The 23,885-nt window shown below is 35.0% G+C and overlaps 1 protein-coding gene across 5 annotated transcripts in view; it reads left to right on the forward strand.

Moving 5' to 3' along the window:
- LOC113505853 (cytochrome b561) overlaps nt 1-23,885 on the forward strand; it is a 72,806-nt gene that overhangs the window by 41,864 nt on the left and 7,057 nt on the right. The window contains exon 1 of one of the 5 annotated variants that reach the window (XM_026888711.1): nt 15,070-15,170. The exons of the other annotated variants lie outside the window; for them this stretch is intronic. Within the exon in view, the coding sequence (XP_026744512.1) occupies nt 15,133-15,170 (38 nt within the window). The 5' untranslated portion in view covers nt 15,070-15,132. Of the gene's footprint in view, nt 1-15,069; nt 15,171-23,885 lie in introns of those variants that run through there. 5 annotated transcript variants of the gene reach the window in all.

Here is a 23,885-nt window from a genome sequence, read left to right on the forward strand (position 1 = left end):
TTATATTTGCAATTACGTTAGCACCGTTGCACTGTTTTGATAGCTGTTTTTACCCCCTATCTAAAAGTGATGACTCTTAGAATACTCTTATAACAATTTAGAATAGAGTTTCTTAATCATATCGCAAAGTGTAAGTGCATGTGTGTGTGTGTTTAATAAAAACATTAAAATTAGTAAGAAGCTTGTTAATTTTGGTTTCGCCATAAAATGAAAGTCTTTACCACTCCTTAATATATGAACTACTACCACATCTTAAAGTAACACCACAGCTGTGGAAGCGTGATAGCGCGCTACACTGCATAGAACGCCGTCTTTTTTCCACAAATTACCTTAAGAGGTTGTTTCAGCCCCTCTCGTCCACCAAGCATAACTTCTCCGAACTAATTAGCCGAATCAAGTTACATAACAGCTAACTTAGTTACCCTGAACGAATTGTTAAATACTGTACTGTGTACTTAATTGTTACCGAGTTTGTCTTCCCCGTGGCTTATTATCGTGAAGCTAACACTAGCTTCCGATATCGACTTTAGTCGACATAATAATAGGTATCTTAATTACATTTTGTTTCAAATACATAATATATATTATTAAATAATTACACCCAGGCACAAAACAAATAATCATTCTCATCTCCAGGACAAGCATTTGTGTTATCTAAGAATTAAAAATATTTGTGCATGTAAATTGAATGTTTGTGAAACCTCTGCGATACTGAGAATAAAGTCCTTCAAGGGGGAGACTTTTTTTTAAAAAAAAAGCTATGTCGATATCGACTTCTTTCCGGAAGATTGATTGTCTTTCGTTGTCAAATCTAAAAAGGGTAAAATAACATATTGTCAATACAAGTATCGGTAAATAATGGCAAAATAACTAAATAAAAATATGTGCCTAGCGTACCATTATTAACAACTACTCTCTAATAACAAGGAGTTTACAACATAACAATTTAGGCAGCCAATTTAAATATTATGATTCGTTTCTTTAACTGTATCTACTACCTATTCAACACAATTGGATATTCATATTAAAATTCACGTCTGAATAATTCATCATAATACAGACCGAATAATTCAGCCTGAAATTTTGTTTTGGTCTTTTTCTAATAATTCTAAACCCAAAACTTAGTGACAGCCTAGTGGTATGATCGTTGGATTACTAAATAAAACAACGAACAACAAAACACTAACAAATTAACCATACGAAAAGAAAAAAAAGATTTTTGTAAAATCAATACGAAAAAATGTTTCTCATAATATATTTCCTTTCTTCCTTCCTTGATTTGTTAGTCAAAAAAACTGGCATTTTTATACTATTTATATAAAATGCGTTCAAACAGTAAAAGGAAGGTCGAGACTATTATTACAAACGATTATTGTTTTGTAACTATCTCAGTAACAACCTCTCCGGAAATTGTTTGATGCAAAAAAATGCCCCGATTTGATAAACGGCTTAAAAACCTATTTTGTAAATATTTATTATAAAATACACAATCGTTAGTATTAAAAATAGTTATAAAACTCTATTTTTAAAGTTCTAGTTAGCTCCATAATACGGAATCGCTATATAAGTAAACTTTTGTGATAATTATTCTTTTTTTAAAATCCAAATCAATCTACCGCTAAGGCTATTGTTATTGTTTCCTTGTTTTCTGCTAAATAACGCAATTTATGTAAAAAAATACATCGAAATGTTGTATATCTCAGATTTCGGTTATGTTTAAAATAAAATACAAAACAAACACTATGAACGATGGCAACTAGCTGTTTAGACTACAATTACAAAGAGCAATTTGACGCCTCTTAATATACCTTACAATATAATGTGGGCAGAATAATGACATGGAAAGTTGCACTTGTTAAGTTCGGGGTCATTACATAGTTTGTTAACCGTATAATATATGTAAAGATACCACTTCTTATTGTGGGGGTGGTGCCCACAGTAAGGAAGGAGAGACACTATAAGGATTACTTAAGATTTCCAAGACTTTCATGGTTCTGTTTGCTGCCGTTTTTATGGGACAAAAACCATAGAAATCTAAATAATTATTTCTACGAAACTATCGTTAGTTAAATAATAGCTATCTAAATAATTATTTAGATTTCTATGGACAAAACCAAGAAACTGTGCATATTATGGTGCATATGTCTTAGTCGGACCTGGGCCTCAATTCTGCTTTTAGGGCAATGGGATTAAATTTGAAACTATTCCTATACTTTTAAGCATTTTGCAACACAATAATAAGAAATTCATTGTTTTAGCCGTGAGTGTTTCAACCCGTTTTGATTTTTCAATTCAAGCATTTTCCCTTGAAGTTCACGATTGTAGTAACTCTTGGCCACTTTGGCACTTTCCTCAACTTTTCTGCGCTTCAAACCCTCCCACATAGTCTACCGTCAATTGTTTCGTAATTCGTCCATCTGTCGCGAATCGCTGATGAGTACGCATCCACAATCATGTTTATGTAGTACCGGTGATGGCGTTATCTCCATATCTGGGGCAATGACCACCTTGAGTAACATCTCGCATTTTATTGCTATAGAATATTCACAAGAATACGTTCATTCAAAATGTGATTGTTTTGTTTACGTTTGTAGCGAAAAGAATTGATGCAAACTGATTTTTTTTAATTTTTAAGTCTGAAATTGAGATAAACACGCTGCTTTTTATTAAAAAGAATAATGCGTTCTTGAAATAAAATTATCTTAAAACAAATGAATAGAAAGCCTACTGATGTTAAGAGGCTGACAAAAAAGTTGATTCTTGAGTAAATTAATAGAGATAAAACTAGCTTAGTTATCAAACTGACTAAATACCATAAATTCGCTTTAAGGTCGCGTCTAAACCAAACTGGTAGTCAGCTACTGACTGTGCGAGCATCTCGTGTTTTTGTCTTTCCATATTCACTTTTCGTTTTCTATCTTATATGTCTTTTTTTATCTGTCGATCTTTGTGACGTCACAAGTTAATTAGGGTAGTGGGTATGCCCAAAATGACCGCAACTGTGGATTCGTGTCCGCCACAATTGCAGCTGAATACATTATCTTCGGCCTAAAATGTCATAGTAACCATCTCAATTGTTAAACAAATATGTGTAGATGTTATCATGAAGGTCATTCGCTATCTCTTTCGTGTACTTTTATCTTTGGGAATCTGTTACAAGACCTTGGTTATCTCATCTCGGAAGGTGTTTGTTTAGCCGTGGAAATATTTTTGATTGATCACCTGTGAGTGTCACGCTATAGTTTTGTGTTGCTTGACATTTTCCCGGAGTTAATTTATTTAGAAATTTCCTACTGGTGTATCCTCATGGCTGTTTTAATTTGTAACAAATGTCCTGACACTTTTTCCGTCGATAGTAACTTATGTCTTTTGGTTGTATTTCGGTGTATGATGACGTTGCAGCTCAAAGCCCTTAATGGAAATATACATAAGTCACTGATAACTGATAAGTTATGACTTAAGCTGATGCGATATTAAGTGAAGTACCTACGATTTAGGTAGGAATTTCGCTCCTTTCTATGATTCCTATCAGCAATCTCTCGTTTGCCACATTTTAGAAAATTTGACGACCTATCAAATAGGTCTTCTTAAAACGAACCCAAAAAGTTTCAGATTACCTGGTTGTTGTCCCTTATAGACTTCGGAAATCGATAACTTGAGGTAACACAGCCATAATAAATCTTAATTCTATTAAACAAAAATACCATCGTGGTTTACAAAATTTTCTTACAAAAGCACGTCTTTATCTGGTTCAAATAACGTTGTTCCTGTAACAAAATTCACTGTTATTTCTGTATCTGTTATGCCAACATAAATCTAAGTTATGGGCCTGTTTCCATTCCATTTATTTAGGTTTTATCTTATTCTTAGTACTAACACCATAAACCTGCTACACTGCATTATAAATTAACCGAACATTCAACGAAATCTGCGTACAATTTATTTACTGTCATTTTACTAAAATAATAAATCATTAAGACAAGTTTCGTTGCTATCGCTACACGTTATTCATTCAGAAAAGCCAATAGCTCTTATTCATCTTGATTATGTGAATTTAAACTTTATGTAGTGTGCATAAAATACTAATTAAATATTTAAGTGCTAGCTTGTGCAATACGGTAAATCTCGTTGGATAACCTTTCTTTTCTTTTAAGTGTTTACGTAATTTATGTCGTTCTAAAATGTTAATTAATATTGTTACGTCATGTCTTTACACTCCAAAGAAAAGTTGTTTCCCCTTTTTTACCTCGTTTTACACTTTAAAAGAGTTAGTATTTATGCAGATTAAATGGCAGAGTTTAATCTAATTCGGAACATGAAATCGGGATAAAAACTGTCCTATCGTGATCCCGGTTATAAACTATCTGTTTAACATGTTTCTTTTAAATTTGTTCAGTGGTTTTTGCGTTAAAGAGGAACAAACATCCACATATCCGTTCAAACAAACTTTAGCGTTTATAATATTAGTAGGATAGTCGTTAAATTATCATGTCATCGTTCATCCCGCAGTTATTGGCGTGTGTTGGTAGCGTGATGTTTTATGCCCCTTAATTGTCAAATAATTGACTATCCACCACAATAATAGTACCTAATACAAGCCAGTAATTCTCGAGAAAATTAAGTTGACTGATGAACAAAACTCAGCTTAGTAAATTAGTACAGAATCAAATTTCCAATCCCCCATTATTTGTTAGAGAGTTGACCTCAAAAACGGTAAGCTATAAAATAACAGGTGTTAAACAGTAAACGGTAACATATTGTTCTACTTAGATACCGTATTCCCTTTAGCATTGTGCCCAGGTATGCAAGTGAAAGAATCCCGGCGTTCGGAATACTAAACAGGTGTCCCAGTGAACGCGTATTGACTATGTACGGAGGAATGTAGCGACCGTCCGATGGGATAGAGTTGTTTTATACGTTATTGGTATGATCGGAGTTAGAGTTAAATTTGCCTTAATATTATAATAATATACCACAACTTTCACACAACGCCATCTAGTAGCACTCTAAGCATAGCTTGTATTATAAGTACTAGGCATCTGATAAACATACTTGTTTCTAAATATATACGTAATATAGATAAATTACACCCAGACACAGCACAAATGATCGTGCTCGTACACAAATATTTGTCCTGGGTGGGAATCGAACCCACGGCCGTCTTGAATAACAGTCAGGGTCACTAACCACTAGGCCAACAGGATAGAATAGCAATATATAACATTCAGACGAATACTGCACACGAGGTGCAGTATTCGTCTGAAACGCCTTGACCGATTCTCATGAAATTTTGTGTGCATATTAGATATGGTTATGGAAGTCAGATAGGCAGTCATATTCAGCTAAACAAACAAACAGCTGAATCTAGCACAACTGAAGCTAAGCCCACTTCGAGGCTGAATAAGATATGAAACAACTTGTGTAAGTTCCAGAGTCTTGGTGTCTTTGTGCATCTAATTTAAATGTTTGTAAACCTTCTGCGGCCCTGGGATCCTTAGGGCGAGAGTGGTATTTTAAAAAGAAAAAGAAAATAGACCAAGTTATGTGTATTTTTTTACTTTTCCTATGAAAGTCTTTTTGGAAATATCTATGAGAACTATTTTTCTAGAACACTTAGTTTATTTTATTTGCATACAAGATTGCTTACACGCTGTACACCGTTATACGGCGTTTCGTATATCGTCCAATTTGTAAAGCAAGTGTGTCAGAACTATTAGTTGTTCTCAATATTGAGAACATAATTTGATGAACCTTTTTCTTTGATTGTAATACATATAAATATTCAGTGAAGATTTTTTTTTAATGTTATAACAGACTTTTGAAACTTTTTGGAATATAAATGAATTTATTTTAACACGAAATTCTAAAAATAAACCAAGTTAGCGACATCTATCCTTCAGTTAACAATATAAATAAATACCTACAAGTGTAGTTCAGAGTAGTTATCGTCTTACGGAAGTCACGAGAAAACTTCGAGGGCAGTGGGTTAGACGTTGATTGCCAACCTATTACCAGTCCTGCACTAATGGTTCCTAACTTATAATGCTTTGGATAATTGAGACCATATCTATATTCAATACATTCATATACTATGTTTGGTCATATCTATACTCTATACTAATATATAAAGCTGAAGAGTTTGTTTGTTTGAACGCGCTAATCTCAGGAACTACTGGTCCAAATTGAAAAAATCTTTTTGTGTTGAATGGACCATTCAACGAGGAAGGCTTTAGGCTATAAACCATCACGCTGCGTCTAACTAGAGCGAAGATACAATGGAAAATGTGAAAAAAAAAACAGGGCAGGTATATGTAAATCATAACTTATCTCTTCTACCCACGGGGACGAAGTCGCGGGCAACAGCTAGTTTGGTATAATATGGTCTGGTCCGTCAACTGCTTTTCTGTTTGTGTGCGATGATCTCAGCGAGCGACGTAAAAGAGGTTTACTATCAAATAAGTTTTATTCAAGACTTTTATACCACTTAGTTCAATACGTTGCTATTATTCTTCTTTCAGTTTGGATTTCCAACAAAGAGTCTGGAACGGATTCCGTGACCCAGTTTATATTTTTCAAAGACTTTACGAGCTTCAGTTTACTAGACCCTCGTTAAGATAAAAGTCGTATCCAATTACTATCGTTCTTGGAAGCTTTTTGATTAGAAACCTTAAATAAACCAGCCTTTATCTTTATTAAATCTGAATTTTATTATAGACATCCTAACCTTAAAAAATAATTCTTGGGAATAAGTAACTTTTTTTCAGAGAGGCCAACCTGAAAACCAACCTTTCGAATCAGATTTGATGACTTAGAGAGACTTTTTTAACAAAAACAATATCGATTTGATTGCACAAAGATCTTTGTGATATGAATATTTAAAAAAAATATAATGATTATAGTGCAAATTTGAGAATAGCCCATAAAAGTAACACAGAACTAGTGACAGTCAAAAGCAAAAAGAAATTAACTTCAGAAAGCCTACAAACACCCTTTAAAGCAGTGTTGCGATCGTAAAAAAGAGAGGCCACTCAAGTCATGTTCGCCGTCTTGCTTCCACAATTTTACCCTAAGATGTTAGGCTCCAGTGTAAAAAGTAACAACTTTGTTTCTTAAATACTTCACACGTAGGAAGAAGGGGGCGTGTGCAACATTCACATACTGACAAAAAGTCTATTAGCACATAATGCACATCGATCGCAATATGAACTAATCACCCACGCGATGTGAGAAACTGTCTATAAAGTATGGAAACTTATTGTTGCACACGAACCTCCTTGCTTATGAAAAAGTATAATTAACATAGAGGTTTAATTTTAAACGATTCTTAATAAAGACATCAGTTATTGAGATAATCATTGCTTGAAAATGTATAAACGGAAGAACTGTTCTTAAAAAATAATGTTTAAAGATAAAGCGGACCATAAACTGATTATGTATTACTTTGATTGTAAAATCTTTTAATAGTACTTTAATCTATACGGTAAGCAATTAATTTGCTTTATAAAAATATTGTTGACTAGCTGTTGCCCTTCCACTACCAATCGCAAATCCCTCCCTCCTCGGGAATATAAGATCGGGATAAAAACTATCCTGTGTTAATCCGAGTTATAGACTTGCTTAAATCCGATTCGGTTTTTGCGTGAAAGAGTAACAAACATCCATACTTACAAACTTTCGCGTTTACTATATTACTGACATTGTAAGAGCATTCCTGTAGCATCTAATACCATATGATAATATATTCAATGACAGTTGTAAACATTTTTTATTTCCACAATGATTGCGCTGTATGGAAGTTATGTTCGTATACAGGGTACGTGATCCGACGCAATAGGAAAATGTAATGACATAATTATGGTGTATTAGCTCACTCGCTGTTTGATTATACTGTACTGAGTATATTCAGCTACAGAAGTCTGAAGCAGAAGAATTGTTGCTAGAAACATAATAAACCCCCGAAGGTTATAACTTTCATCCCGTACAACTTTTAAAGGGCTCGACTGATTTTTATCAAACATGTCTTAGAACACTCGCATATAATTCACCTTTAATAAAAAATAAACGAAATTAAAATTGCTTATTCGGTTACAGAGCTCTGATACCACAGATAGACACGTCAAACTTATAACACCTCTCTGAAAATAGGCTTAACAGTATAGTCAAATTATACTTGTTTACTTGTCAAATTGTACACGTCACTGAAAAATTTCCCCAAACCCACTGAACAAGACGTCTCTCGGGTTCAAACTCCGTGTAGGACAAGCATTTGCGTGATCCGCAAACGCTTTTTCTGAGTCTGAGTTGTGAAATCCCAGAGACAAGAGGATTGAATTCCTTAGTACAGGACTCGTCTTTTTTTAAACGACTATTAGAGTCGTGTTTTGATCACCGAGTTCTATAGCTGACTGTACATACAGTAAGTAGGTACAGTCGGCAGTAACAACTGTACCGGTAAAGTGAAATGATGAGATAACTCTTTTTACGTCGCCTCGGTCGTGTCGGCTATGAGTCGTAAAGTTGAGTATACTTTATTGTTGAGCACACCATCTGAATGTTAACTTAGAGATTTTAATGTAACTGACTTATTTTTTAGACTAAGAAAGAAAACTCTGCTTCTGTGTCCAAAATGATCAGTTTTCTTCAAGAAAATCAGTCAATTGCCAAAAAAAAATCGTATTGCAAAAGTTTTGACTTTTGACTGCATGGATAGCCGAGCCGGGTTCGATAGTCGATACCCGGGTCCGGGTTAGGACAAGCGTTTGTGTCTCCTGCATATGACTGTTTGGGATAGCTTTGCGATACAACGATTCAATTCCTTAATATAGGTACAGTTTTTTTTTCGAAAATAAAAAAGAAAATTGAGATCAGCTGATTAAATAAAGGAAATGTGATAGACGTGGCATTTGTATTCTCTATTAAAACGATAAATAAATGACCAATTAAACAAGAATTCAATAATCATCATACGCAGCACGAACAGCGTTCATACCTAATAACAATGCACAGCGCACGTGCAGATACCCTTTGACGAGCACACGTGTCTCTGAATAGTTAATTAGGCGACTGACTGGCTTTACATTCAGTTAGGATTACTCCGCTTAATCAAAAGCATCCGATGAGCAATGCGGGTAGTGTTCAGTTGCAGATCATTGGTCCCAGATTGGAGGACAGAAATTAATTAAGATAGGGAACTAGACCTTGAAGCTACTACCGATAGAATCGAGTTTCATTTCAATCGACTTTTGCCTATAAAACTTGAATTTTTTATGACTTGCTAACTGCTACTGCGTCAAAAAGGTACTTTTAAAAGTATTACAAGTATTCTAAAAGTGACTTGAGAAGATCAGATTTGATCTGTATATGTACGATATATTATGTAGCTATATGTTTGCAGTAACAGATGTTTATTGTCCGGTACTTATACTAGTATAATTTATTGTTAATAAGTTAGAACTAAGATATGGGCTGTGCCTTTTGTGACATATTATGTTAGTTATCGAGTAGAAACTATGGAATCCGATACTAGCGCTAATTCGTGCAGTGACAAGAGTTGGAACTAGGCTCTATCGACACCTAAAGCTTACACTAAAAGCTGATCTGGATCTGGATTTGATCCAAACCACTATTGTAGGACAGAATCGTGATTGGAAACATATTCAAAAACAGACAATCCAGTTTAATCAGAAAAATCATGCTCTATTTAATGTCCAAGGTATTTTGAAAAGATGTAAATACTAAAGCGATGTAAGTTTAGGTACAGAATTACAGACAAGCCAAATTTCAACGTGGACGTCGCAAAGGGACTTTGTAGCTTTGAAATATGCAGACTGTTTCATTTGATATTTGGGTTAATGCATTCCATAAATATGCCTTTACCTGGTTTGTATGCTCATACCGGGAAGAGGGGGGATTCTGAATAAAGCATATGTTTAGGGGAGTTCTTTTTAGGTACCGTTTTGCGTAAGATTGGTTTAGGTAAAATAGGTACCTATATGATATCAGGTTTAATAGACATTCCGAACATAACAAATTTAAGTAATGTGTCAAATCGAAGCGTAATAACATTTCTATTTATTTAAGCGAATTATATTAACGTTAATGACTGTGAGTTTATTAATTTTTCATTTTAAAAGGACTTTTTGCCGGTACTTGTCCATAGTATAACGTTTAGGAACCATGATACTAGAATCAGGAATATTCAAATTTCAAGTGTCGATTGGGCCTGAAAAATAAAAACCTATTGATTTTCTTATTGATGTAACTTGGCGAAGACATCTTACAATTGACGGATATTCAGAACGGCGGTGCAGACTAAAGCAAAAGAAGATGAACAAAAACCGAAATTAAATACTATTGAATGGAATTCACGTCAAAAGTGGCATCGAAGTGATGACTGAACGAACCCAGTACAGAGTAAATGTTAGATTTTGATCATTTGCTTTTGCTGTGGCCTTTACTTATAAGTCATTTACCAATACTTTGACCACAAGACCGATAGTGAAAACTGCTGTAGTTGTTTTTACCGTTACCGTACGGCGTACGGTCAGTGGGCCACTTTTTACCATTTGTTAGGCGCAGCGCTAAACTGCCTGTCATACTTCACTTGAGCCGCAGACGAAATGTTTTGTGGGCCGCGAAACATGTTTATAATTATAAGACTTGTTTTGTAGATAGCACTTGTTCGTTTATTAATTTATACAATGTCCGTTTAATTAAACTGCCTATGAAGAAGTTGTTAACTTGGACCAGATTCTTTAGAGGCATTTGACGCGTCTTGTTTTGGTGGTCGCGTTAACAGGAATGACGATTGGGAATAAAAAATAAAGATCATTTTAAGCCCGTCAGATAAATAATAAATAAAAATTAGACATGTATTTTTGCCTTAGTTGAACAATAAAAATTGAAAAAGATAAACTGCGTTAAAGTTAAGGACATGGCTTGTGACGTAACGACTTCGCAAATATAAACACAGGATTGACGTCAAAGTTCAAGTTTTCGGGACACTAGAAAAATACATGTCCATTATTAAACAATAAAGTACCAGAGGATATTGAAAACATTTTTTACGAGAAATACTTTAGAAATGTTATATGTAAACGCTATTTCGCGTGTTAAAAGAAATATCTCGATTTCATTTCACGGTAAAATATTTAACATTAAAAGTCAAGGCTAAAATTGCGCTATTATGTTAATATTCACATGCAGTTAAAAAGAAATGGCGTAATTTTATTCACTAAAATACCTTGACCGTGGAAGAAAAAGAAAAGAATAGTATTTAATTATTTAAAAGTATTCCCACACTTATCATATGTGTTGGTGTAGTGTTGTGAGTCTTGTTAACTCCCCGATTCGTTAGTCTAGTGATGTGCACCGAACGAAAACTTCTGCCGAGAGATATAAAACTTTTGCCGAGTTGTTCCGCTACTAAGTATCTTGCTGCAGCGTCCCTCTAGTTAAGTGATATTTCAACAATCGTCAATAAATAAGGCTTATATATATGGAGATTATGTATAGTTTCGATATCACGAGACTTGGAGCTATTATTTCCATATAATCGAGTGCTTTCTTTTAACCCATTGTAGATATTATATTAATGTGTCTAATGGTATTGATGTAGATAGATCCAAACATACAAAATTAAAAGCTAAATAGGTAATAATTGAAGAACATATTATTTTGCTTTGAAAGTTGAGCTTTTTTCTATAGCAAAATATCAAAATTGGTGAAGCAGTTTAGTCATAACAGCGGAAAAAACATACTCACAGACGTATTTAGCTAGTGTGAATGTAAGGTAAAGAGCTAGTTGGAATTCATTACAGGCATCAATAATGATAAAATAGAAATTATCGTTTTTTCTAATAATTTACCTAGTAATAACAATAAATTGTAACATAACATGTGTAAATTGTGACCGTTTTGTATATAGATGTTATTACGTGATATTGTCTTATGGTGAAACACTTTTACAAGTTGTCGAGCAATTTGTATTTAACAAAGAAAGTGCTTTTACTGTCTATGTAAATTGAGGTAAGTTTTACGAAATGAGGGATTAGAGAAATTCTTTACTTTGTAATAATACTAGCTTCTACCTGGGGGTTTACCTGTATGTAGTCGGGTAAGCTTATGTTTCTGAAAGTGAAGACTATTGAATGTGAAGAGGTTACAAAGACACATGATTAAAGTGTGATAGCGTGATTCGTTTACCGTTTTGTGCATGCATACGTGTATATAAGGAACTTAACCTAGGTACATAAATAGTCTAAATCATCACTTTTCAAGCCTTAGAACTTTGTCCGTATTTTAGTCGTAAATGAAAACAAATACTTGTCTAACAGCAGATGTTTTATATCAATAAAATGATTTTAGTTTTTATCTTTAAAAAAATGTACAGACACATCATTTTCCATGACCAAGTACAAATCGATCTGGGATTTCCCGATACAACGCAATGAAGTAAATAGAATAAAAAGAGGTTGAATGTCTCTTGATTGCAGTAATAATGTTTGCACCCTTAATATCTGGCGTCCACGTTGCAACAACAACTTCATTCAGTCCTGACGTCACAATGCAAACAAGAAAATGATCCTTATTTCTTTACAATTAAAGTTTATTTTTCTTTATTTTATATGGGATGTAGTAGGTACAGTTGTGTGGTATACCGTACCATTATTCAGTTGAAGAGTTCAATGCCGAAGTTCTAAATTGAATTGATGGATTAATTGAAATTGATATACGTCTATCAGACAAATTTTGATTGGTTGTTTGTTAAATTGTTTTATGGCATTCTTCGTTAGTTTTACTTAATAGATTGTACATTTATTTGTATTGTAATTCGTTAGCCTCTTCCCGAAAGAAACCGAAAGTTTTTTGGTTCTGTTTTTATATACAAGGTTAATATTAGATTAGGTAGTATTAGGTTTTCTAATATTAGCATAGAAACGGGAGAATATAACCACGTCTTATTATTGAAATTGAAATGAAACTACTTTTACGGATTTTATCGCGGTTTAATTTTAGATTTTAGTTCCCGACGTTTCGAAACCTTTGCAGGTATCATGGTCACGGGCAGACTGAGATGGCGTTCGTCTTGACAGGAGATGTTGCTCGTTCTACCTTCATATTTTAATTAATTATTATATATACTGTCTGTGATGACAGACACCTTGCCGCTGAGCTTCAACACGTCAAGCAAGTACTGCGAGACAACAAGCTCCAAGTTCCACGGCCCCGTCACAGAAACCGAGTGAAGCCAGCCACTGTTGATCGTTTGCCTGCTGTACTACCATACGTCAGAGGAGTCACTGACAAGATTGGTTACATCCTGAAGCGAGCTTCAATTAAAACATACTTCAAGCCGCCCAAGAAGATTAGCCAGTCCTTACCATCCGTCAAGTGTCACATACCTCTACAAGATGCAGGAGTATACAAACTAGATTGTGACTGCGGCCTCTCTTACATCGGTCAAACCAAACGAAGCATAGGGACCCGCGTTAAAGAACACATAGCTGACGTGAAACACCGCCGCTCAACGAAGTCTGCAGTCGCCGAACATGCTGAAGGTTCCAGCCATTATATTAGATTTGACCAACCACAGATGCTCGCTAAAGAATCCAAATTCCTACCTAGGATGTTTCGCGAGGCTATTGAGATTAAAAAACACCCTAATTTCAATAGAGAAGATGGCTGGAAGATATCACCTACTTGACCAAAAACCACCACGTCTTATTATATTGTGACACCTACATTGTACTATGTATTATTAATCGTACATTAATCTTTTGTCATTCGTGATCACACGCGTCACGGTTTCGCGTGTTCACCTCAACCACTAGGCTCTACGATCAGTTTATTTATCTTTCATTTACTTATCACGTGGGACATGTTTTCAAAAAACCTGAAAAATATAATTCTCCATCGCGAATAATTTTCGCTAAATTTTTAAACATTTTTTACTAAGACTTCAACAAAACTTAAGATAAAATTGATTAGACCATTGATAAGATCACTTGATACAACCTTGTGTAGATCAAGGCTAAGACCAAATATATTTTATTTTTTCTAATCGCTCGTTTGCAATACATATATATTGTGTACGTGAAAGGAAAACATTAATCGTAAATACTTCCACATTAGCTATAATTATGACCTATAAAAAGTTGCAGGTGCACGTTGTATCCATTGCATTCACATTTTCAATGTCATTTGCTCACTCTAGTCTAATGCATATAGGCGCTGATGGTCTGCGTTAACTGACAATGCAGAAAACATTCAGAAGTTTGAGTCAGTATAAAACCAGGAGCTGATTCGGCAACGCAAAAGGCACTCTGGGTAGATTATAATAATGAAAGACTACAAAATTCAAAACAGAAATCATATCACATCGTTTTTGAAGCAATACTTGCTTACCTGATTAAGAAACTTCGAAGTCACGGCAAGTACACAAATGAAATTTCTCCGAGCGCTAACTCCAACTAAGAAAATTTAACAAGTTTGCGTAATGTATAAAATTGTCAGGTCAAAGCCATGTCAAATGTCATTCCCATACAGGACATTTAATTTCTGAAGCTCTATAAGCACATTTTTTTAACAAACTAGCTTGTTTACCTGCGGAGTCATCAATAATTTCAAATACAGTTGAGTTCCTTGTGGTACTTTTAGTTAAAGATATCTTCACTTGTATTATTGGTACTAACGTCACGCTATAACTGTGTCGTGCGTGTGACTATTTCACTTCACGTCATTGTCACTCAAAGGGTCAATTGGACAACAAACTGGACTTAGCCTTGATGTCTTTCCTTCATAAGATTGACGGTCATGTTATTTTATATAAAAGATCTTTGTATTTATCTTTAGTAGATGATTAAAGTACAGATACAGCTATTGTTAAGGGTCGACTCTTATAAATTGACGTAAAAAATTGCATTGACTTAGTCATGGTTGATAATTTAAAAATAATTCAAATCAAAAAACATAAGTATTAGTTCTTGAAGTCAAAAGACTGTGAATTAGTATTGCAAAACTAATTGCAAGTTTATTAGCAACACGTACGGATGCATACAGTCAATCGTAGATAATCTAGATTTGGGAATATGATTACTAGTATCGCCAGTATTCGGCCGCGATTGCACCACGATGACGCACGACCGATTCATTCGGCCAACACCGCAAAGGTACGTTATTTAACAGCTTTTTATGAAGTTTCTATATTTATATAGTCTGTTTATCGTTTTCGTACATTGTATGTGTTGATAAGACTTGAAATTTTGATGAGACTGACTTTTATTGTCAACCGAGATTTTATTCGACATCACTGTCTACTTCTCATTTACTCTGTTTTTCACCAACTTCTCTTTATTATGTCCATCGGCATCACCTTCATCATCATCCTCTTTAGTTGGTACAGCGTTTTCCATTTTTCTCGTCCATACAATATTATTCAATCCGTAACTGTATCATATACTGTTAATGCCTGTCAGTCTAAGCAGTTGGGGAAAAGCAACTCTTAAGTTCAAAATTTAATCAAAATTATAGATAATTAACAACATGAGCCCTGTATTTCATATAAATAGAGAAACAGCAAACTGTTTTAAGTCTTGTTAGTATATTTGTTGGACGTGTCTCGTTACTGCAGGCGAACTTAAAGCAACTTGTAAGTTCCAGGGCTTAAACTTTGTCTGCGAACTGAGCTTATAAAGTAACGTCACAATGCCGTGTTGCAGGTGCAATATTATTACTGGAGTTTCGGAAGCATTTTGAGCTACTAATAAGATATTTATTTAGTTGTAATTCTTTTACACGAATATGTACAGTGCGGACTTCACGCCATTCTCTATCAAACATGGGATGATGGAGAGATAGAATTAAGTGCAAAAGTAGAAAAGAAATGTAAGAATTCCATGATTCGTATCACATGACAGAAGCTGCGACTTCAATTGGGTATGTTCCTATCTAAAATTCTAGTAGGTCCGTCAGGTACCTATATTTAAGAAATATTGAAAACGAATTTTTTCCTCCGGTTGTTTAGGATGAGATTTTTTTTTGGAATTATTTTTTCATTTAAGTAGGTTTGATTTGCTGTAAAAAGTAGAGGTAAGAAGCGTAAGAAAGCATTGATGACCATACTTATGTACCTACATACATATAAGGTAGGTAACCCTTTTTTTACCTTAAACATGGAGAGTATATACCTACACTAATAATATGAATACTCGTCTTAGTCTAGTTCTAAAGATTGTTTTCCTATAGAAATAGTAATAACGTTAACAACGAGTAAAACTTCTAACATTTGCCTATTAGCTGGAAGATCGGTGGAGCGTGGGATATCAATGTAGCAGACTCAATTTAACACTCCATCGCTTGCAAGTCGCATCGCAATCAATTAATATTGTTTATCGCGGTACATCGCGTGGCTGGCTTGAAACAGTCGCTGACGTCTTACGACCATTACGTCTTAATACGATTTAATTTTGTAATTAAGATACGTTGTGTGTGCATCTTGGTGTGACGCAATCGAACGGCTGAAGGCAAATGGGTGGTCTGTCAATAATGACACTTTAAACAATGTGACAGATTGGAGTGAATAGTTACCTTTGACTGACTCTAAGAGTAAGTGGATACAAACAGTTCTTACCTAAAGAAGACTCAAAATAAGCCCAGTAAAGAGTCACGCTATCGTTCCGTATACATTTAAACAACACTTATTTTTTATCCACGTTACGAAAATTAATTCAAGTAACTGAAAGAGTTTTACGATATAGCAGCTAATTCTCACTACATGGTTCATGATTTCGCAGCATCATCTTCAAACGAATCATACTTTTTCTATTACCAATCAAAACGTCACACTAAATCTTTCCAATCAATACTTAATCTGTTCAAAAGGGCGTGACGACAATATGCCTATTACAAGTAACTGTTATGTTAATAACTCTACATATTTCGGGGCCATTACTCTCGCAATTATAGTTATTAGAAAATGTACCAGATGAACGTGATGTGTCTGGGTGAGAAGTAGGTCAGACTATTGCATATAATAGCAACAAATGGCTGGAAACATGCAACGTCGAGAAACGAGAAACTTTACGAGAGACGACATTAGTAAGGATAGAAAGAAAGTACAATTTATGTTGCAATGTATTGTGAATATAAATATGTATGTTAGTAGATGTTATTTGTCATTAAAATGTTGGATAACACCTTGTAATTTTATTGAGGGATAGGTGAAAAGCACTTGAACAAAGAAAATTTGAATGCAATTGATGTCATCAAATCAGAACTATCCAAAAATGTGACTGAACATACCTACTCGCATTTTAAGTCATACTTAGCTTAGAACTAGACACTAAACTAACTTTCTAGGCAAGCGGTCATGATACAGTTGGTAAATAGAAACAAACCGGAGATAAAAAGTAATAACATCCTGTCCTGCTCACAATTATTAGAGGCCGGCGCAATGTGGGTTGCTTTCAACGCCTTCTATCTATTAGGCATTAATAACTAAAAACAAACAATATATAACACTTGCTTTTATTTTGACTATTCTACTAGACTATTTCAATGACTACAGATAAGTTTTTTTGTTTGGACCTAAAACATTACCTTGAGGCATACCTTCCATTGTAATACATTTTTTAAGCCATTATTTGCGTTAAAAAGAAAAACGAACATGTATTTATTATTTCAGGAGAGACTATTTCGAAGTTAAATGCAAACGTGTGATTAAACCCGTATGTTGCACGACGCAGCGTAAATATGCGACCTGCTTAGGCTTGTGTTTGCACGTGTCTGTTCCCTTATTCATGGGGAGGGAACGGGAAGAAAGCAATGCTCCGACAGATGCTTACATGTCGTGTTTGAATATCTTTATCAGGCTTGGATTGTGTAACGTTTTCATTTGTTTATTTTTCTTGACAGTTTGGGCCTGGTGGCAATAGGACATTTTCTGAAAACTGTTTTTGTTCCAACCTTGTTTTATGATAGAATGCATTTCGTTTTCAGGGTTCGTGTCATTAAAATCACTTAACTTCTCAATGCCATTTTTAAAAGCACTTAAAGAAAACGTAGAACCATATAATTGTGTTTTTTTTAATAAAACGTCATAATGACTGCGATCGCACCATAAATCTCGTATGGGATTGCTTATGCGACTATGTAAGCGCTACAAATTACATACAGCGGAACGGTAGCGTTTCGTAACAATAATTGTGGCGTAGTTTTTCTAGAGCACTTCCTCATTAAATGGAACGAACCACAGAACCGACGCTTTTGTGCCGAGCGTTCCGTATTTCTGCATAGAGACAAAAGCCCTGCAGACGGACACTCCGACAAACAAAAGTTATTAAATAAGTTGAGTTTTAGTATTGTTTGTACAAGTAATTAGCGTTCTCTCTTTTTGTTTACACTGTATTCGTACGTCTACGAGTCTCACGAATATCGTGAAAACTTAAATTCTCATAAAAGTTTTTCAATCAATCATTTGGATTGTTTTTTTTAATAAAGAACATTGAGATTATGTTTTCGTATTCCATGAAAACCAAGACGTTTGTTAAAACAAAATTGGAATGATGAGACTTTCTCAACATATTTAAAAACATTAAGTAAAATTATGTCATGCGAAATGATTGATTCTGTTCTCACACGGTATATACTTGATATCTTGAAGTAAGTAAACTCCATATGGTTAGCACTTTCTAGCTTAGATATCGAGGAATCAAGATAGTTCTGCGTCAGACAGCTTTCATCTATCTCTAAAGGCAGATTGCAAACCCATTTTATTTTTTGCCGGCAGAATATTTTGCCGCGTTAAGGAGGTTTGTAGAGCAGAATCAACAAATGCAGGAATAAATATAAATGGAAATGTAGTGGGAGGATAAAGATTTTGAAATATATTTTCCCATCAATGAATATTATTTTACCTTAAATGTGAATGTATACATAATGGTCATATACGGATGTTAGACGCGATGAAGTTTATTTTGGTTTCTCGAAATAAATTATATTTTGTCTTTAGACAGACTGAATGAATCAAAACTTGAAAAAGCTAGAAATTCAATTCAAGATATTGTCTTAAGCGCAGTAGGCTTATATTCCTAAGTGCAAGTCATTTCATATTCAATGTACCTATATTCTCCCCTTCAATTAAAAATAAATAGAACTAGTTTTAATATAAGTTTCTCATAAACTGCATCACTATTAGTAGCGTGATAACATCTATGCTCATTTTAAGGTGATCGTACTATCAATAAAAACTAGTTTAATAACTGAATCAAGATTCAACACATTTTACACAAGCGTAAGAATTATGAAACGAGCTACAAGTACAAACCTCCATTATCTTTTCAAAAAGCTTTAGTTAAAATGTAAATATGTAATTAAATATGTAACTAACCCAATAACATTATCAATTTATCTGAGTATATTTACATAATCGAAACGACACACCCGAAGATCTTACGCAAAATACTGACAACTAAAACAGTTACTTAAGAAGAAACAAAGAAATATGTAATTAAAGAAAAGAAGCAAGTGTCAGAAACCCAATGCTTAAGATGTGTCGTAATGTTACGTGCGGTCTTTGTCCGAGAGTATTTTTAAAAAGAACTGTCCGGTTAACGGAACTGTTTGGAGGTATAATACTAGCTATCACAAGCAGCTTTGCCCGCTTAGAGCTTAATTATGAAAGAAAAAAATTACAATCGCTTTTGGGGCCATAACCAAAGGGTAGGAACTAAATTATTACCAAGAGTTACCGTTACCTGTCATCTGGCTGTTTCTTATATGCCGTAATAGCTAGACGGTTGAAAATATCACGAATGGTGTATTTCTGTTATAAAAATGAAAACTGAAGTTACCCATTGACAGCGAATTTTTTTTTGCCCATTTTTTTAGGAATCGTAAGGTCCGCACTTGACATGGTTATTTCCAGTCCTCTACCAGTACAAAATCAGTTGTGAAGTTTAGAAGTGGAAATGTACTGAATTTCTATAACATCTAGTCATTCCTGTAGCGTTTTATTAATCTGATTGTTTACGTTAAAAAAACATTTTTGCTACATAAGCCACCGCATTAACAAAAGACGGCAGATTGCAAGTTTCCACACACCATTAAATACTTGACACAAAATAATTGTGAAAATGAGTGACCGTTAGAAAACTAAAGGTCGCAAACGTCACCGTGTTATTTAAGATAAGGGGCTAGTTATATCACGACTGTAATAGTAATTGTGTAATAATGAATAGGAAATATTATAATCGATTGATTTTTAATCTAAAAAATCAATCGGTTCATTGATTCAGGCTTTAGTGGAAAGAGTTAAGATGCGATGACCGACGATGGAGATTGAGACTTTCGGCCTTTTGATGTTGTTTTCGCCGGTCCTTAGAAATGAATGTTCTTTATCAAGAGGCTGCGAATATAAAGAGGAAAATCTTTGCTCAACTCTTATTATGCCTTATGCTTATGCCGTTTTAACATTTTTATGGGGTCAGTGCACTTAGGTTTGATTTCCGGACTTGCATATCCCGTCAATGCTTGCCAATAAGTGTTTAACACTTTACGGCATCCTTATGCAAATTAGAACATTCGCCTTATAAGAAGACGCTAAATTTAATTGATCCCTCTGAGCTCTGCACTTTAGTTTTACTGAAATTCTACTTGAAACTTACTATCTAGGTTCATTATTAAACGTGAGATTCTGCAATTTTGTTCAATTCTCCTTTCGCTTGTTAATGTAAATTTATCTTATATAGCTAACAATCAAATACAGTCACTACGAGCACGCTGATAAAGCTTATTTTCCTGTGAACCTGTGCATGGAGTAGAGACTTCATTCGTCTGGCAAATTAATTACTGGATAAGGACACTAGAGACTGGGCGAAGTTCCGAGAACTTTCCGAATGAATGTGGTTAATTTAACGGTTCTTCTTAACAGTTACGCAATCTCGGGAACGTTTGTTACAAGAAGGATTATGAAAACAAACTTACTAATGCTCCTAGTCATAAGAACTCGATTCCGAGTAAATCGAACGAGGTGCTTCTGATGCTCGTTAATATTTAGTGGAGGGTCTGATGTCAATCTTAATACCAGTTATGTTAAGAGCGATCGTGTTCGAGCTCTTCGCTTCCCATGTAGGCCAGGAGTACCACGGGCGGCGGGGTCGATGACCCGCCCCTCGCCCCGCCTTCCCGCGTCACTCTAGACCCTGCACTACTACATTTCTCCACTCGGGCGCACTGCACAAGTTATCCGCTCAAGTGGCTCTGTTAGATCAAATAACTAGTTTAGCCGCCGCCTTTTAAATGAGAAACCTTCCTTTATCGACAAAACACAGTTATCCGATCTCATCTAAAAATTTTAATTGTTGTATTAATGTGTGAACGTCTGTTGTATGGAGAGAAAGTAATGGCTCATAGCTGTCCATTTCCAAGAGTCAGACTTTTTCCATACCAACCTTTACAGGCACGTAAAACATTTAGCAGTTTTAAACTAATTCATAGTGGTCAGTAAAATCTACATGACCACTATTAGCAGTGTAATAGCCTCCATAAATTCCTATATTTGTTGAGTATCATAAGAAGTTCAAACTTGGGTATCATTATACAGTTTTTAAGCTCATTTAATGCTGTCGAAGTAACAAGTTACGCGGTCACAGATCGTGATCGAGGTTAATCGAGTTATCTCGAAAGATTGCTCGGCACGGGCTGCACCGACGTGACCAAACGATTGCTCATTTCCTCCTTAATTGGACTTTTTGCTTGCAATTCTAATAAAGGGTCATACTTGGCAATATCTCGCTGAATCTCACCCCTCGCTAAAATGTCGACGGCACTTAAAAATCCGAAATGTTCCAAGATAGTGCGTTATTCACAATACATTTTCATTGTTGTCGCAACGAAGCTTATCGATACTCTAAACGACGAACCTCGTTTACCGCCGTGAATGTGGACCGATACGACGAAACATCTTAGACATTTTAGTCACGTCTTTCATATGTAGGTACTCGCGTATATGTGTGGCTGTTCATGTTATGTAGTTCGGTTTACAAGCGCCAGTGAGGCAGCTTGGCCACCTGCATTTCCAGCACTTTCTCGCCTGACCTATCACGACTTCGTTCAATAAGTTTTCGTCCGAAGCAAATTTTCTACGATAATTTTTGCGTAGGCATTCTACTTGTATTCGAACAGCAAGACGTAAAGCGAGATGAAATTTGAATTAACAGTTGTTTTAATACACGAACTTTAATAAACCTGTTTTTTAACGTATTCCAAGTTCAATGGCATTTTATAGACATGTTTGATTTCTTAATATCTGCATCTGCGTGTTTTGTTATAAAACCTTTACTGCGGATTTATTTACAATTTATTAATGAGGTTTACTCTGTTCAGCGTAATCAGTATTTACACATCTAATATTGACATTCGTTGAATTTACAGTAAAGTCAACATGAATTGCTTAAAATGTGGATTTCATTGCCTTTTACATTGAATTATGTAACTGCGTTAGCTTTTACTAAAACGTTTCTATTCGGAACGGAGCCGTTTCGAGAGAAAGCTCATATTGTATTTGCGGCCATATTGAGTTTGCACATACGAACACAAAGACGTTCCGTCTTTCTCCTATTTCATACAGTACTTCATTACCTGTCAGCAAGTGTAGGCAGATTTGCAGCGTTAGATTCGCTGCCTTATTGGGTTACGGGAATATGCGATACGTCTGCCAAGTCAAGACACCACATTAGTCGTGTTGTAGACACAGCTTTGAGTAAGGAGTTGGGCATGAGGCCAATGTGTGTTTGGACACTGCCCTACCACGAATATTACTTGGTTATAGGTACCAATAGCTAGTTGTAGTAGCTGTACATACGGTATCGTGGGACGGTCGTCGCTTCTGCATTGACATGACTTTCTCCTAGCAACGAGTTATACCGGCACACACCATCCTACATATAATATGTATATTATGCATCATTGAATGCTTGTGAAACCTCCAGATTCTTGGGTTAAAAGAGACGAACATCGTCGGACTGATGGAAAAGTATTTGCCGATCTATAATACTTGGGATTGTCGAACTAAATAGTACGGATTCATATTGTGGTCATAAGTTGTGACCATCACTAAACACTTGAGCCTGTGTATGTCTCTGTCAAACTGACTGAACCACAGAAGGATACCGCAAGATAACGTTCATTTTCTATTGATCATAGACCTTTGACTTTACTATTGCTATTGCAAACTTAGCAAACTTTATTTTTAAATATTAACTGACATTAAGCTTCAACATACATGTTCCGACTGTGCCCATTTTTCTACAAAGGAATTTAGCCATCATTTTTTCACGAAAGAATTTCCGGGACGGGGTTTGTTCAAGAATTTTCTTCTTCCACGCCATAAAAGCTTTTTAATCAAGTTTATATTGTGGAGTGGTTATATATACAGTCAGCCACAAAACAGAGGAAAATTTTGGTATTGTTAGTCTTTATTCCGATGTGGTAAAGTTGACTTTTCAAAAGTTTGGTTACCACATACATGTAGGGCAGTTTACGCGCTAAATAAAGTCCTAATCCTTTACGCCAGCTCACATGGCTTTCTACCATTTATATTCCGTTCTATATTTTATTGCAACCTTTTTACAGCTGCTATTTCTATTGTCATTGTAGAAAAGGAACAGTATTTGCACAATCGAATTGTGAACGATACAAATAATAAAATTATGATGCACGTTGCAAGAAATAATCAAGCTTTTAAATAATTTAGTAATAGCCTGGCATTAGCGACTTTCCTTATGTTATCTATATTCTAGCACCGTCTTATCTTTTAATTAATATAGCTTAAGGTCATTGGAAAGTAGGTCAGAAAGATGTCCCTGTAAAAGCCTGACGAACTGTAA

The sequence above is a fragment of the Trichoplusia ni genome, chromosome 2 (genome assembly GCF_003590095.1).
Source record: "Trichoplusia ni isolate ovarian cell line Hi5 chromosome 2, tn1, whole genome shotgun sequence".
NCBI classification, from domain to species: Eukaryota; Metazoa; Arthropoda; class Insecta; order Lepidoptera; family Noctuidae; genus Trichoplusia; species Trichoplusia ni.